The sequence below is a fragment of the Lepus europaeus genome, chromosome 5 (genome assembly GCF_033115175.1).
Source record: "Lepus europaeus isolate LE1 chromosome 5, mLepTim1.pri, whole genome shotgun sequence".
NCBI classification, from domain to species: Eukaryota; Metazoa; Chordata; class Mammalia; order Lagomorpha; family Leporidae; genus Lepus; species Lepus europaeus.
The window spans coordinates 102,242,279-102,258,793 of record NC_084831.1 but is presented as its reverse complement, the minus strand read 5'-3'; the positions used below and the strand labels follow the sequence as shown (position 1 = coordinate 102,258,793).

The 16,515-nt window shown below is 39.7% G+C and overlaps 1 protein-coding gene across 1 annotated transcript in view; it reads left to right on the top strand.

The window, feature by feature from the left end:
* The window catches only part of LOC133759163 (mitochondrial adenyl nucleotide antiporter SLC25A24-like), a 69,815-nt gene extending 66,225 nt beyond the window's left edge, over nt 1-3,590 (top strand). Inside the window, exons 9-10 of the mRNA XM_062190115.1 lie at nt 1,533-1,683; nt 3,415-3,590. Coding sequence (XP_062046099.1) covers nt 1,533-1,683; nt 3,415-3,590 — 327 coding nt within the window. The remainder of the gene's footprint in view (nt 1-1,532; nt 1,684-3,414) is intronic.
* Nucleotides 3,591-16,515: the final 12,925 nt, after the last annotated feature.

The window sequence follows — 16,515 nt, the reverse complement described above, 5'->3', positions numbered from 1 at the left end:
CAGAGTGCTCTGGCACATTTCTGTCTTTATCATTAGATGACTGTAGTAGTGCAGGAGTAAGAAGTTCATTTTTTCAGAAGCACAAATTATGCATTTTAATAATTGTACCAATACATAATGGTAAAGTTGTATCCTTTAATAAATGAAGAGTTCTGAAAGCACTAAGTGAAGTTTTAAAGCCACTTTTTTTTTAACTTTTATTTAATGCATATAAATTTCCAAAATACAGCTTATGGATTACAATGGCTTTCTCCATCCCCCCCATAACTTCCCTCCCACCCGCAACCCTCCCCTTTCCCGCTCCCTCTCCCCTTCCCCGCTCCCTCTCCCCTTCCATTCACATCAAGATTCATTTTCAATTCTCTTTATATACAGAAGATCAGTTTAGTATATATTAAGTAAAGATTTCAACAGTTTGCACCCACATAGAAACACAAAGTGAAAAATACTATTTGAGTACTAGCTATAGCATTAAATCACAATGTACAGCACATTAAGGACAGAGATCCTACATGAGGAGTAAGTGCACAGTGACTTCTGTTGTTGACTTAACAAATTGACACTCTTGTTTATGGCATCAGTAATCACCCTAGGCTCTTGTCATGAGTTGCCAAGGCTATGGAAGCCTTTTGAGTTCACCGACTCTGATCATATTTAGACAAGGTCGTAGTCAAAGTGGAAGTTCTCTCCTCCCTTCAGAGAAAGGTACCTCCTTCTTTGATGACCTGTTCTTTCCACTGGGATCTCACTCGCGGAGATCTTTCATTTAGGTCATTTTTTTTTTTTTTGACAGAGTGTCTTGGTAAAGCCACTATTTCTAAATAATTTCTTCTAGCCACTTCTGTTTAAGGAAAGGCAAATTTGGAAAGATTAATCTTTCTTTTATAAAAAGAAAATGTGGTTTTCTTCACCTAGAGTAGATTGTGTAGTCTTCCTATCTACAACATTCTATTTTTTTAAATATTTTTTTTTATTTATTTAAAAGGCAGAGTTACAGAGAGGCAGAGGCAGAGAGAGAGAGAGAGAGAGAGAGAGCTCTTCCATCTGTTGGTTCACTCCCAAAATGGCTGCAACAGCCGGAGCTGAGCCAATCCAAAGCCAGGAGCTTCTTCCAGGTCTCCCACATGGGTGCAAGGGCCCAAGGACTTGGGCCATCTTCTATTGCTTTCCCAGGCCATAGCAGAGAGCTGGATTGGAAGTGGGGCAGCTGAGACTCGAACCGTGCCCATATGGAATGCCAGCTCCACCACAGCGCCGGCCCCAACATTCTATTAATCTATGTGAAACTCTCCAGGGTTTTGCTCATGTGTTTGAATATCGTCACAAACAAAAACAGATAAGCAAAGTTAACAAAGCATACAGAAAGACACAAACATAGAACTTGAACTGAGGTTGAATAAATACATTTATTTGAAAACATCTGTATACCAATCCCTTAAACAAAGGCAGGCATAGACCTTCTGTACTGAAGAGCTCTCTCATTTAGAATTGTATGGCAGTTAAAGAATATTTACTATTGTCTTCTCTGCTAGCTTTTGAAGAATTATTGGCTAGACCACTATGCAGAAAACTCCGTAGATCCTGGGCTAATGATTTTGCTGGGCTGCAGTACATTATCTCACACTTGTGGCCAATTAGCCAGCTTCCCTCTGAACCTCATTAGAACTCGCATGCAGGCTGAAGGTGAGTTGTTGTTTTAATGAAGTAATGATAACTAAGTTAAAAAGTAGTTTTTAAGTGAGTATACATTAAAGATTTCAAAAACAAAAACTGTAGAAATGGTGAAGCAAAAGCTCTGATTTAAAGCATGAATCTTGAATTTATTGTATTATTGGATGGAGCCTCTTGTGAATTTACATTTTATGTCTTCACCAAAGTTTTGTGTAGAACTCTCCCGATTTCTTTCAGTTAGTGGTGATCTCTTTAAGAAGTTTGCAGTTGGCCGGCGCCGCGGCTCAATAGGCTAATCCTCCGCCTGCGGCACCGGCACCCTGGGGTTCTAGTCCCGCTCGGGGTGCCAGATTCTGTGCCGGTTACTCCTTTTCCAGTCCAGCTCTCTGCTGTGGCCCAGGAGTGCAGTGGAGGATGGCCCAAGTGCTTGGGCCTGCACCCTCATGGGAGGTCGGGAGAGACTCCTGGCACAGTGCACCTGCTGCAGTGGCCATTGTGGGGTGAACCAACAGAAAAGAAAGACCTTTCTCACTGTCCACTCTGTCAGTCAAAAAAAAAAAAAAAAAAGACGTTTACAATTAGGAAGTGCTGTGCAGATCAATAGAGGAGGTTTTGCCTTCTTCATATTGATTAATACTTACCCCATTTGAACATATAACTCCCCCCTAGCTCTTCCATCATGCGGTATTTTGTATCAGGAACTTAATAAATTTGTGGAATTGAACTCAATCGTTTTTTATTCCAATATACTTAGGGAGGGTGTCTGTTTTGCTCCCTTCAGAGTGAAATATTAGGAATTTAGATTAAAAAAAAAAGATTTATCTGTGCATTTGAAAAGTAGAGTTACAGAGAGGCAGAGGCAGAGAGAGAGAGAGAGAGACAGAGAGTCTTCCATCTGCTGGTTTTACTCCCCAGATGACCACAATGGCTGGAGCTGTGTCGATCTGAAGCCAGGAGCTAGGAGCTTCTTCCGGGTCTCCCATGTGGGTGCAGGGGCCCAAGGACTTGGGCCATTCTGCTGCTTTCCCAGGCCATAGCAGAGAGCTGGATAAGAAGTGGAGCAGCTGGGACTCCAGTCGGCACCCAGATGGGATGCTGACACTGCGGGCAGCAGCTTTACCCATTACACCACAGTGCCAACCCCAGGAATTTATATTTTAAGAAAATACCTTTGTCCTCTTCAAGAAGAAAAACCTTCATAACCCTCCTATTAACCTTCTTGATAACCTATTAAGGGGTCATATGGTAATGGTTATTCTTTCACATTCTCTGTTTAGTCAGACTTTTGGATTTAATTTTCCTTCTCATCCAGTTGGAAAATCTACCCATCCCACACCCATCCTCCCTCTGTCCAACTATCTGTGCCATACCCCATTCCAGATGCTCCTCTGAGGTCCTTCTTGAAAGGTTTTCAAGCATTGTACACTAGAACTTTCTGCTATAATGGAAACATTCTATATCTGTGCTGTCCAGTGCGGATGCCACAGTTACACATGGCTATCAGGCACTAGAAATTTTGCTAGTGCAACCTAGGGACTGAATTATTGGTTTTATTTGAGTTTAATTAATTTAAATTGTCATGATTGTCTAGTGCTACCATATTGGACAGCACAGGAGTATCCTATAGATAGGAGAGTGTATACTTTGAAGTAATTTCAATCTTCATAAATTCTTATTTATCACTGGACTATATTAACATCTAATGATTAAATATTGAATTACACTGGTTTTCTTAATTTACAGCCCTGGCAGAAAAGGAAACAACACCAATGATTCAACTCATTCGAGAAATATATAAAAAAGAAGGAAAAAAGGGATTTTTTAGGGGCATCACCCCTAACATCATAAAGTTGCTTCCTGCAGTAATCATCGGCTGTGTGGCTTATGAAAAAGTGAAACCATATTTTGGATTAAAATAGAAATGCAAAATACCAAATTGTTGTCATTGACATAATCATCAAATTGTAGGGTAATTCCTGAATTATAAAGAGATCTTATCCTAAAAGAAAATGTATCAAATTATTGTTAAAATATTTTCTCTTTACCAATTATAAAATATATAAATTAAATAATGATGTTGGTAAAGTTATTTAATGATTTAAAAACCTTGATATCCATGGAATTTGATTTACATTTACCACTTGGAAATGTAAATTCCCTTGAATTCTAGCTTGAAATTTCTTTTTGACTGGACTTGAAAATTCCATAGAGTAACATTCTAAAACATTTGGTCAGGTACAGGAGTTTATATTAGCCTTTTTGTATTTAAAAACATTTTTACAAGGCTGAGTTTTCAAATGTTTTATACATCAAAAGAAAAATCAGTGCATTTAAAATTGATGTCTAGTAAATAAGTGGAGTCTCTGTTTCTCTTCATCAAGAAAAATGGAAAGTTGGTTTCATAATTCCTTCTGTGATATTGTGAATGGAACACTGCTAATATATTTCTTATTTCTCCAGACACATTTATTTGAATATACAAACACTGCTAACTAATTTCATTTATTGAAATTTTTACCTTGTATAAGGAAATTGGCATTGATAACAAATCAGCATTAGATAAATTTTATCTTAAGGTAAAAAACAATTGAGAGGAAGAATTTTAAAAATTAAATCCATTATTTTATAATTGTTGAAGCAATTCTTATTTGAAATTAATAGCTGGTTAAGTCAACCCTTTGATATATGAATATCTGCTCATTGTTATAAAAGAATAAATCATATTCTCTTGGAATTAAAGTAGGGTGAGGCAGTGAAAATGGGCTGGTTAGCCACTGATAGATCTCAAATGGAGGTCTGCTTCGCTGAGCTAACTAAAGTTCAGGGTCTGATACTTAGCTTTGATGATCAAAAATTTATACTGATTTCCGCAAAATGATTAGTTTCTTGGTGCTAGATTTAAATGACATATAGCTCACAATGCAAAGTTTTTAATTTATAGTGAAGCTTAATATTTGCCAGTAACCAGGATAATTTCATGCCTTCTCCAGGGCACAAGGGACATGGGAAACCAAGTAAGTAACGAGAAGATTCATGTAGAATTAAAACAAAGACAGGAAAGTTTTTTGAGGGGTGTTTTACTCAGCCTATGGGAAGACCAGGAAACTTGTGTACAGAGAGAGCTGAGATCTAAGTAGGAGAATGGAGAAAATTGTGGAGTTGGAGTTATATTTATGCCATAGACCACCAGACCAGAGAAAGGCAAATCTCACGTGAGGCTCACAGTTTTGGAGGTTAATCCTCCAAAGACTGGGTATACCTATTGGTTTGGCATCTGGTGATTGCCTTCTTGCTTGGCAGGGTTCTGAGGTGGCACTGAGCATTGCATGGCAAGAGTGAGCGCCAATGGGGCTGGTGCTGTGAGGTAAGCCTCTGCCTGAGGCACTGGCAACCCATATGGGTACCAGTCTTGTCCCAGCTGCTCCTCTTCTGATCCAGCTCTCTGCTATGGCCTGGGAAAGCAGTGGAAGATGACCCAAGTCTTTGGGCCCCTGTACCCATGTGGGAGACCCAGAAAAATCTCCTGGTTCCTGGCTTCAGACTGGCCCAGCTCTGGCGGTTGTGGCCACTTGGGGGAGTGAACCAGCAGATGGAAGACCTTACTCTTTGTCTTTTCCTCTCTGTCTCTAACTCCACCTCTCAAATAAATAAAATCTTTCAAAAAGAGAGCACCAAGTGCATATGGAGGAAGAATCACATGGCAAGTCAGGAAGCAGAGAGAGAGGCAGGGCCCAACTCAGGTTTATAACCAACACTCTCATGAGAACTACCCTCTGAGGGCACACCTCTAATGATCCAAGGACTTCCCACTAGGACAACCTCCAAAACACCATAATGGATTCAGTTTCCATGCTCCTATACCATTAACTTATGTCTTTAGTGTTTAAACATCTGCATGAGTTCAGGAGCCAAATCTTATTCAAAAACCATCACACAATCCAAATTAGTTATGTAATATATAAAGATCGTCTCCCCTGGCAGGCAAGGAAGGAGCTGGGACACACAGGGTAGAACTGTACTAGAATTGAAAGTAATTTTCCGTCTCAGCTTCATAATGGCTACTCTGTGGGCAAGTTTTTCAAGAACCACATTTCTGTTTTTCACCTCCTAGAAATTAGAACCAAACAATAGTTATGACCAAAGTACTGGCACTGTGTCCTCTTCTGTTTCTTCTGATGTTAGGTGGACAATAGTCAATTCAGACAGAAAGTCTAAAGGGTCTCAAAGACTGAAGGAGATAAATATTATTATTTATCTGAGCTCACCAATAATAACTAACTGTTGACTCCACATAGAATGAACCTATTTCATTGTAATTTTCATTTCTTTGTTAACCAAAAGGTAACAGTTTTACTAGCTTTTTTTTAACTTACTTTGTCTCATTTAATTCTCTCAGAAGTTCTATAAAATAGGTCACTACTATTTTATAATTAAGACAGACTCAGATAGGTAATTTATCCAATATTATACAGTTGGTAATAAATTTAGTTGTATTGATACATAGCAAATACTCTTTCCACAGTAATACTGTGAATCTATATCTTATTTAAGGCCTGAGCATCATCTTAGAACAATGCTATGCTTCAATAGAATGAGGTTAGACAGCTTATCATTTTGTGCAGTCCATCCAAGACAAATTTTTGTTTATACTCATCTTGGTTTTGAAGGTTATTGACACTACAAACATGGGTAATGCTATGAATTGAATTTTGTCTGTCTTCCCAACCCCATCAATTCGTATTTTGAAGGCCTAACCCTTAGTAGGTAAATCTTTCTCTCTTTGCCATGTGAAGACAGATGGTGGCTATCTTTAATCAGGAAGAAAACTCTCACCAGGAACTGAGAGGCTGGCATCTTAATTTGAACTTACCAGCATCCAGAACTGTGAAAAATTAAATTTCCATCTAAGTTACCCATTTTTGCTGTTTGATATGATAGTCCACACTGGCTAATACAGATATTTAAAACACCCTTAAACTCCTTGAGCAGTGGAAATGGTTGAGAATATATGACAGGCAAATTCAGGATAGCACAGGGTAGGTCATATGCTTAAGGAGTGGTCTTGACTGAACCAGGGAATTGCTTGTGGTTGTGGTTAGTACCAGGTTGTATATGATCAAGGGACTAGATGGTAGCAGGAAACAGAACTACACATCATATGTCAATGGATCTAGAGGTGGATTAAGTGTTATTGCTATTCCCCCCTCCCAAAATATATTTCCACTTTTTCATAAAAGCTTTTGTTTTTGAATCTTTAGTCATCAGCCTAAATCACTTCATTAAAACTCATTGCTTTGAGTAATTCATGACAAAAACAGAACAAGAAAAACCATAACCAACCAACCAAGCAACACCACTACCTGTGGATTCATACTGGAGTTCTGTTTCTCTCATACCCCATATTCAGTCCATCAGAGAAGCCCCATCATTTTAACTTCTAAAATATATACAGAATCTGGAGAGTTGTGTTTCTGGTAGTGGCAGAATAACATACTGGCAAACCCTCCAACAAAGAACAATTGTAAACTCTGAATAAAATATGAAAAAGAACTATTTGACAAGACTACAGCATAATCAAAAATAGAAACTTGGAAGGATGTGACCATTAAAAGAAGAGAAGTAAATCAGGTGAGTACCACATTTAATTATTCCTGAGGATTCTTCCCAGTTTCTGGCTCACAAATGGGATAGAACACTCAAATACAGGCAGGGCTGAATAAACAGATGTTGGCCTTTGGAGCTAACCCACCAGTTGTAAATTAGGAAAAATCTAATAAAGAGATAGCCAGAGAGTGAGGAGATCCAAAATATGCATGCAAATTACTCTTAAATCCTTGCTTGTCTCCTAAACTGCATATGAGAGGGATAATGCTTCAAGGAGTGAAGTATAAAATAGCATGTGTCAGGTAAGAATTTCAGCACTTGACTGGTTCTGGGAAGACAGTTTGAAGTTTAAATCCTGCCAAGTCAGTAGGACTTAAGTAAATTCCTTGTACTTTGTATTAAAACCCTCGAAGGAGCATGCCTTAGAACTAAGTCCAATATCAAATGATACTCCTTAGGACAAAGAGCTGAAATAAACCTGCCCTAAAAAAGCCTAGAACTTCATGCAATCAAAGTGATCTGACAGTAACTTTAATACATAACAACAAAACCCAACATTCTTTAGTGAACAAAACAAAACCCATAGTCTATGATATATGGTCAATGAAGTCCAGTATTATTACAGATAAAGAAAACAGAAACATCACCTATAGTCAGGAGATAAAGCCTGTATGTAAACAGACTATTAGATAATCTAAGTGTTGGAATCAGCAGAAAAAGGCTTAAAACAATTACTATAAATAGATTAAAAGATTAAGGAAAAAAATGGACAGGATCAAAAGGTTGGGAAACTTGGCAGATGAGTGAAAACTATAAAATAAACTAGTAGAAATTTTAGAATTGAAAAACATCTGAAAATAATTTAATCGAATGCAGGTAAGAGTAAAAAGAAAAGAGAGAGAGAGAGAGAGAGAGAGAGCAGAAGAAAAAGCAATAAGTAGAGCAATAGAAACTATCTAGGGGTGGAGGTTTGGCCTGGTGATTACGGAGAGCCTAGGTTCAATTTCTGGCTCCAGCTCCTTATTCCAGCTTCCTACTAATATGGACCATGCAAGGTAGTGGTAATGGTTCAAGTAGTTGGGTTCCTACCATCCAATTGGGAGACCTGGACTGAATTTCTGGCTCTCAGCTTCAGTGCCCTCTCCCCACCCTCACACTCCCATTGAAAACCTTTGGGAAGTGAACCAGTGGATGGGATGTCTCTCTATATAAATCTCTCCCTGAATTAAAAAAGCATATCTAATTTGAAGAACAGGCAGAAAAATTTAGGGAAAAGTGAATTTCAGTGATCTGTGACACAATATTGGTAAGTCAAAATAAATTTATTATAGCCCAGATAAAAAGGAGAGAGGATGATATATAAAAAATATTTGAAGACATAATAGCCAAAAAAGGTCCCTAATTTTGTGAAAGACAAATGTACAGATTGGAAATACTCAACAAACTGAGGTAAAAACAAAACATATTTGAACACAGAACGGCAAGTCACCAAAACCAAAGATACAGAGGAAAATTTTAGAGCAGCCTTCAAAGTAAAATTCCAAATTAGTTTTTTTCTTCTGTTACTTTCATGAGTTATTTTAGTCCCCACTTCATATCTTCAGTTGCCCTAATCACAACTTCCTGCTGTTTGGCCATTTCTTTCCCAAATTTTTCTATCTGGTTTTTTGATAGTCCTTCATAGTTGTTATAGCTTCATTACATATCTATATATATATATACACACACACATACAAATGGTAGAAATATTAGCTTACAATTTTCATCTACTTGTAGCAGGCATTTGTGTGTGTGGGTTTTCATTTACAAGATTATTACTGTTGTTTTGTCTTAAATAATAACTTAGACTACATGCTGAACATATTGATTTTTGTTCATCATAGTTGAATAAGATGGACATTTCTGGATTAGAATTAGAAGTTCAAAGGGCCAGAGTTGTGGCTTAGTAGGTTAAGCCGCCCTCTGTAATGCTGGTATCCCGTATGGATGCCAATTTCAGACCTGGTTGCTCCGTTTCACATCCAGCTCCCTGCTAATGTGCCAGGGAAAACAGCAGCAGATGGGCTAAATGCTTGGGACCTTGTGCCCATGTGGGAGGCCCAGAAGAAGCTCCTGGCTCCTGGCTTTAGCCTGTCCCAGCTCCTGTGGCCATTTGGGGAGTGAGCTAGCAGATAGAAGATCTCTCGCTCTCTGTAACTCTTTCATATAAATAAATAAATCTTTCAAAAATATTGTAAGTTCCAATGGAGTTCATGAGGGGGAAGCAAGGGTAGCTTTGTAAGCTTAATACTTAGGGGATCAACTTAAAATAGCTGCCTTTTCTAATCCTCCGCCTTGCGGCGCCGGCACACCAGGTTCTAGTCCCGGTTGGGACGCCGGATTCTATCCCGGTTGCCCCTCTTCCAGGCCAGCTCTCTGCTATGGCCCGGGAAGGCAGTGGAGGATGGCCCAAGTCCTTGGGCCCTGCACCCATATGGGAGACCAGGAGAAGCACCTGGCTCCTGGCTTCGGATCAGCGAGATGCGCCGGCCGCAGCGGCCATTGGAGGGTGAACCGACGTCAAAGGAAGACCTTTCTCTCTGTTTCTCTCTCTCTCTATCCACTCTGCCTGTCAAAAAAAAAAAAAAAAAAATAGCTGCCTTTTGTAGTCATATCACTTCTGGAAACTCAAAGGTCACAAAATAATCTCAAAACAGCAGAACAGAATTGGAGTACTGACACTTCCAAACTTCAAAGACACTACAAAGCTATAGTAATTAAGACAGTGTAATACTAGCATAGGAATAGATATATAGATGAATAGAATGGAATTGACAGCTCAAAAATAAACTATTACAATCAATTTTTTACAAGAGTGCCAGTATAAATGGAGAAGGAATGGTTTTTTTAAACAAATGATGCTGAGACAACTGGATTTCTACATGCAAAAGATTTAACTTGACCCTACCTCACACCTTACACCAAAATTAACTCAAAATGGATACAACGGCCGGCGCCGTGGCTCAACAGGCTAATCCTCCACCTTGCGGCGCCGGCACACTGGGTTCTAGTCCCGGTCGGGGCACCGATCCTGTCCTGGTTGCCCCTCTTCCAGGCCAGCTCTCTGCTGTGGCCAGGGAGTGCAGTGGAGGATGGCCCAGGTTTGGGCTCTGCACCCCATGGGAGACCAGGAGAAGCACGTGGCTCCTGCCATCGGATCGGCACGGTGCGCCGGCCGCAGCGTGCTACGGCGGCGGCCATTGGAGGGTGAACCAACGGCAAAGGAAGACCTTTCTCTCTGTCTCTCTCTCTCTCTCACTGTCCACTCTGCCTGTCAAAAATAAAATTAAAAAAAAAATGGATACACCATAAGGGATAAAACTAAAATTTCCAGAGCAAAACAAAACACATAGTCATAGGTTTTTTTTTTTTTAAGAATTATTTTATTTATTTGAAAGAGTTACAGAGAGATAGAGCCAGAGAGAGACAGAGAGACAGAGAGAGAGAGAGAGAGGTCTTCCATTCCACTGGTTCACTCCTCAAATGACCACAACAGCCAGAGCTGAGCTGATCCGAAGCCAGGAGCTTCTTTCAGGTCTTCCAGGTGGGTGCAGGGGCCCAAGGAGTTGGGCCATCTTCTACTGCTTTCCTAGGCCATAGCAGAGAGCTGGATAGGGAGAGGAGCAACTGCGGTGCCCATATGAGATGCTGGCACTGCATGCTGGGGCTTTAACCCACTGTGCCACAGCACTGGCCCCAGTCATAGATATTTGAGAAGTTGGATTAGGAACAGATTTCTTAAATGTGACATAAAAGCAAAAGTAGCAAAAGAAAGTAAATTGGATATTATTAAAAATTTTCAAAATGTTGTGCTTCAAAGACACTACCACGAAAATGAAATGACAACTCATAGAATGAAAGAAAATTGTGGTGAAGGGGGACCCTAGCTGAGTATGGCTCTCTCACTGAGCTCAGGAAACACAGATCAGAGTTCAGGGAGACTGAAGAGGCTGGAACAAACAGGTAAGTCACTGTCCAGGAACACCTCCAAAAACCTGGTAAGACGTTCTCTCTTAGAGTCCATGCGATTGTATTCAAAGGACTATCGTAATCCATGTAGAAAATTACGAGGAATCTACCAAAAACTACTCATGAGAGAATTCAGCCCTTTTTGAAAAGATCTAAGACAACCCCACACTGCTCTCTGTTACCTGGAACACACCTGCTATGGGAGAAGGACTTTGTAGTCTTTGTTATTTTGGGAGAGTAACTTGCCCCATGCAGTCGCTTCCCTGAACGACGTGTCCTCAAAACCCAGGAGGCTTCACTTCAGTTTTTTCAGGTGGTCTCATCAAGGTTTCTCACCCTAGGCTGGAGGTGGGGGCCGGCATCCCTTGTCCTGGGACTGAGGTGTGGTGAGTGAAGGGGGCACTCAGTACAGCAGCTGCTGTCTCTCAAAGTTCTCATCTAATCTGATCCCTTCCAACCTGCGGGGGGTGGGGGGGTGGAGGGGTTGGGTGGGTGATGGTTTCAAGAATCACAAAATTAACTTTCTGTCACATCTTTTGAAAATTCTGCATTATGGTCTTGCATCATATTTTGGAATAGTTATCCGTTGCGTTGGTATCTTAATCCAAATTTCTCTTTAATAGTCTCTTATTCTTGTACTTTATAATAAAATCTCTGATCCTCCAAAGTTGCTTAAGAGTTTAGTTTTTAATTGGATTTCATTTCACCATTTTAAATAATTTCAGAGATGCTTTCTTCTTTTCTGAATTTTTTCATGTGGAACTGACTTTGAGCATTTGATTAATTGGATTAAATATATCTGATACATTGAAACCTAAGTCAATTATATTTAATAAGGAAAACCTATCCGTACAGCTCTATTTCCTCTTTTGGAAAATGTCCTTTCCTCCACTTCTTATTTTGGGTTCCAGTGGAAACTGCAATGCTGTGGCCTAACCCCAGGCTAACATACACCGTCCATCCGTTGCTCCAGCGGTGAGCACATAACCTAAGTCAAATAGTTCCTTAAAAGGATTTGATAGAGTGTATCAAGATAGGCTTGGCTTTCTCCAGTGCCTGAGATTCTGAAAAGTAAATCAGAGAGCTGTTTTGAGAAGAAATGGATCTGCATATGTAAGAATCTGGAAGGAGGAGCCCACATGGGATCAGAGCCAGAGATACAGCTTTTGGGGACTTTCGGAGTTCAGGGTTCTGTGTTACCTAAGTCCCAGCTGCAGTCCTTCCCTGTTTGCATAAGTTAACTCATTTCTGGCACTTGGGTTCTTAAACACTAGCTCTTTATATCCCATTAAGGTTACTTATGAAGTCTATTTGAAAACATAAAGTATAATATAAAAATTAAGAGCAACTACAAATTTGCCATACACATACAGGTATAATGAAGACATTTGAAACTGTTTAGACATTAGAAGGGGTGACTAACAAGAACAGTGAAGAAGAACCAGTATGCAGCAACTTTCAGATATGGTACTTTTTGACAACAGAAAGTTTCAAGTGTTACAAAACTAACTTTAGGAAACAAAAGAAAAAAATAGATACATTGTATTACATTTAAAAAATGCTTCTGTGCCCTAAAGGACACAACAGAGTGAAAGGCAATCTGTGGCAAGGGTGAAAACCCTGGCAGATCAAATATCTGAGAAGGAGTTAACATCCAGAATATGTAGCAATAACAAACAATGATTAAGAATGGGCAAATGACTTGAATAGATATACAAATGTCCAATAAGCACATGAAAGAGGCCTAACATCATTAATCATTAAGAAAATGCAAAGTAAAACCTTAATGAGCTGCCACTTCACAGCCACCAAAATATCTCCTGTCAAGGAGACAGACTATCAAGTGTTAGTGAGGACCTGGAGAAGTTGCAGCTTTGCAACTGTTGCAACCTTGCGCACCCTCAGTGGAAATGTAAAATGGTGCACCTGCTACAGAAAACAACATGGTAGTTCCTCGAAACATTAAAAATAGAATTACCATATGATCCAGCAATTCTACTTCCAGGTATATATCCAAAAAAAAAAAAATTCAAAGCAGAGTCTCAGGGAATTATTTGTTCACCCATATTTACATCTGCATTATTTACTGTTGATAGAAGGTGGGAATAGTCCAGGTGTCCATCTATGGATGAGTGCATAAAAAAGCTGGCATGTGAGTATTCATTCTGTAAAATGTTACTCATCCTTAAAAAGGAATGAAATTCTGACACATTTTACAATATGGTTGAAAATGTAGATCAAGTGAAATAAGCCAATCATAAAAGCATAAACGTGGTATGATTCATTTATATGAGGTACTTGCAGTCATCAAATTTATAGGGGAAGAGGTAGAACAGTGGTTCATTACCAGGGTTGAGAAGGGGAAGAAGGTGGAGTTAGTGTGTAATGGGTTCACAGTTTCAGTTTTGCAAGATGAGGCACTCTGGAGATTGACGGCATAATAATGTGAAATTACTTAATGCTATTGAATTGTACACTGAAAAATGTGTGGATAGTAAATGCTATATACTTTACCACAACTTAAAAAAAAAAACAAAATAAACCATCTCATATCAGCTTCTCCCCCCCTTTCTAAGATTTTATTTACTTGAGAGATAGAGTTACAGAGAGAGAGAGACAGGTCTTCCATCTACTGGTTCACTTCCCAGATGGCCACAATGGCCAGAGTTGGCCTGATCCGAAGCCAGAAACCAGAAGCCAGAAGCCAGAAGCCAGAAGCTAGGAGCTTCTTCCAGGTCTCCCAAGTGGATGCAGGAGTCCAAGCACTTGGGCCATCTTCTACTGCTTTCCCAGGTCATAGCAGAGAGCTGGATTAGAAGAGGAGCAGTTGGGACTTGAACTGGTGCCCATATGGGATGCTGGCATTGCAGGCAGACGCTTAGCCCACTGTGCCACAGTGCCAGTGCTGGCCTTGCCCTTGTCCCCCCTGCCTTCCCTTTTTTAAAGCATAAAGTTACTTCAGGGCTTAACATGATGACTGAGTCACTGAGAAATCATTCACAGGAATTATAAAAAGTTCTGACTCAGTATGAACCTTTGATATTATTGATGGGAGGATATTAATGTGATAGTTTTTTACGTACATAAAATAATTTAAATGATAAATATATTATCTTTCTCCTATTGATTTATTTCAGTTATACTGGTCTACACAGAGAATGAATATGGACAGAAAATTTTTTCAAAACAGAAAAAAAGTGTTACATCCAGGTTTTAAAGCACATCTTTTATATATATATATATATTCTTTGGACAGGCAGAGTGGACAGTGAGAGAGAGACAGAGAGAAAGGTCTTCCTTTTGCCGTTGGTTCACCCTCCAATAGCCGCCGCGGTAGCGCGCTGTAGCCGGCGTACCACGCTGATCCGATGGCAGGAGCCAGGTGCTTCTCCTGGTCTCCCATGGGGTGCAGGGCCCAAGCACTTGGGCCATCCTCCACTGCACTCCCTGGCCACAGCAGAGAGCTGGCCTGGAAGAGGGGCAACCGGGACAGGATCGGTGCCCCGACCGGGACTAGAACCTGGTGTGCCGGCGCCGCAAGGCGGAGGATTAGCCTAGTGAGCCGTGGCGCCGGCCACATCTTTTATATTTTAAGGATATGTAACCATATTAACGATGTAAAAAAAATTAAGGTGTATTTACTTTCTTTCCTCTTATCCCTTCTTGCTGGCGCTGCCCTCTCAACTTTTACAATTCTGCATCTTTTAGTTATGGCGCCCTCTATTGAGCTATTAGCAACAATTCATTGCGGTCATTTTCTCTTAAAGGCTGCCTTTCCTTCAGAAGTACCAAGTCAATTTCTCTCAGTTTTAAACTTGTGACAAATATCCAAATACATCCACATGATCACAAGAATGTAAGTGATGATTTGTTTGAAGATATTACAAAGTTACCCTTAAAGGACACTCAGTTTCTGAAAATATGTAGCAAAAATGTGTGAAACAAGCAAACAAAAAAGTCCTAAAAGCAAGTGATACTTTAAAAAACCAAGTGATACTTTAAGAAATACTGTTTGAGATTTCTCTCTGCACAGCGCAACTGTTAAAATGAATGTTAGGGGAGTACTTTTTTTTTTTAAAAAAATTGGAGGGTGAACCAACGGCAAAAGGAAGACCTCTCTCTCTGTCTCTCTCTCACTGTCCACTCTGCCTGTCAAAAAAAAAAAATAGTTTTATAGATTCTTGGTTTCACTGTTATTTACGTGACTCAGATTTAGCTGTAGAACAATTCAGGTATGACTCAGTTACTTTCTGTCTCCCTGGACTAGACCATATTCTCCATGAGGATGGAGGCTTGGTGGCTGCCGTCACTGTTGTCTGCTGTGGAGGGAGAGTTGTACACGACACATGGCAGGCACCGGATACACATGTCAGAGTGGAGTGAATACAGTGTACGGGAGGATATGCCAATTCACATGGTGCACAAGAGATTCTTGCCCAATCTCTTGTGATTAGCTCCTCTATTTCATCTTAATTATAGTCCTTTTCTTCTTAGACTTTGATGATGATGATGACGATGAAGAAGATTATATGGTACCTAACTCTTCAACATTTGGATCTCTTCTAGTTCTACTTTATATTTGTAATATGAATAGGAGTAGTTTATATAAAAGGACCAAAGTAACTATTTCTCTTCTCTTTGAATTATCCTACATAAATTAATGATCAGTGTGTTATCAATTTGACTTCTCAAACGAAGAACACTGATAATAATTAACCTTTTTGAAGAGACACACTTTCTCTTTGCTAGTTTGCTTTGACAGTTATTGTTGCCTGTGATGTGATTAAATTCTAGCTCAGATCTCAGTTTCTCCTCCACCCAGCGGTCACTTCTGTCACCATACCTGGCTCAGGTATTCCTGACCGTGCCCCAGCTGCCTTTCAGCCACCTCTTCTTTGAATCTGCTTTTCTGCTGGGAAGTAGGTAAACATTTACAAGACCTGGATGTCAAAGAAAACTGATGATGTCTCTGAGTAAGAATCAAAAATCCAGGTTTAAGTACAAGGTCCCTTTGCAGAGTTGAAGATGCCATTTTCATATAAGTGAAGTTGTGCCCATGATAGTATCACCTAACAAATATCACCAACCAAATCTTCTCACAGCATATATCTTGAAATCAAAGTGGAGAGAATTTGAAATGGTTAGGAACATTTTCAGAGACTAGGAGGGTGCTTCCAAAAGTTCCTGGAAAATAAAATAAATTTAGGTTGGTGCAAAAAATTTTGAAATCCA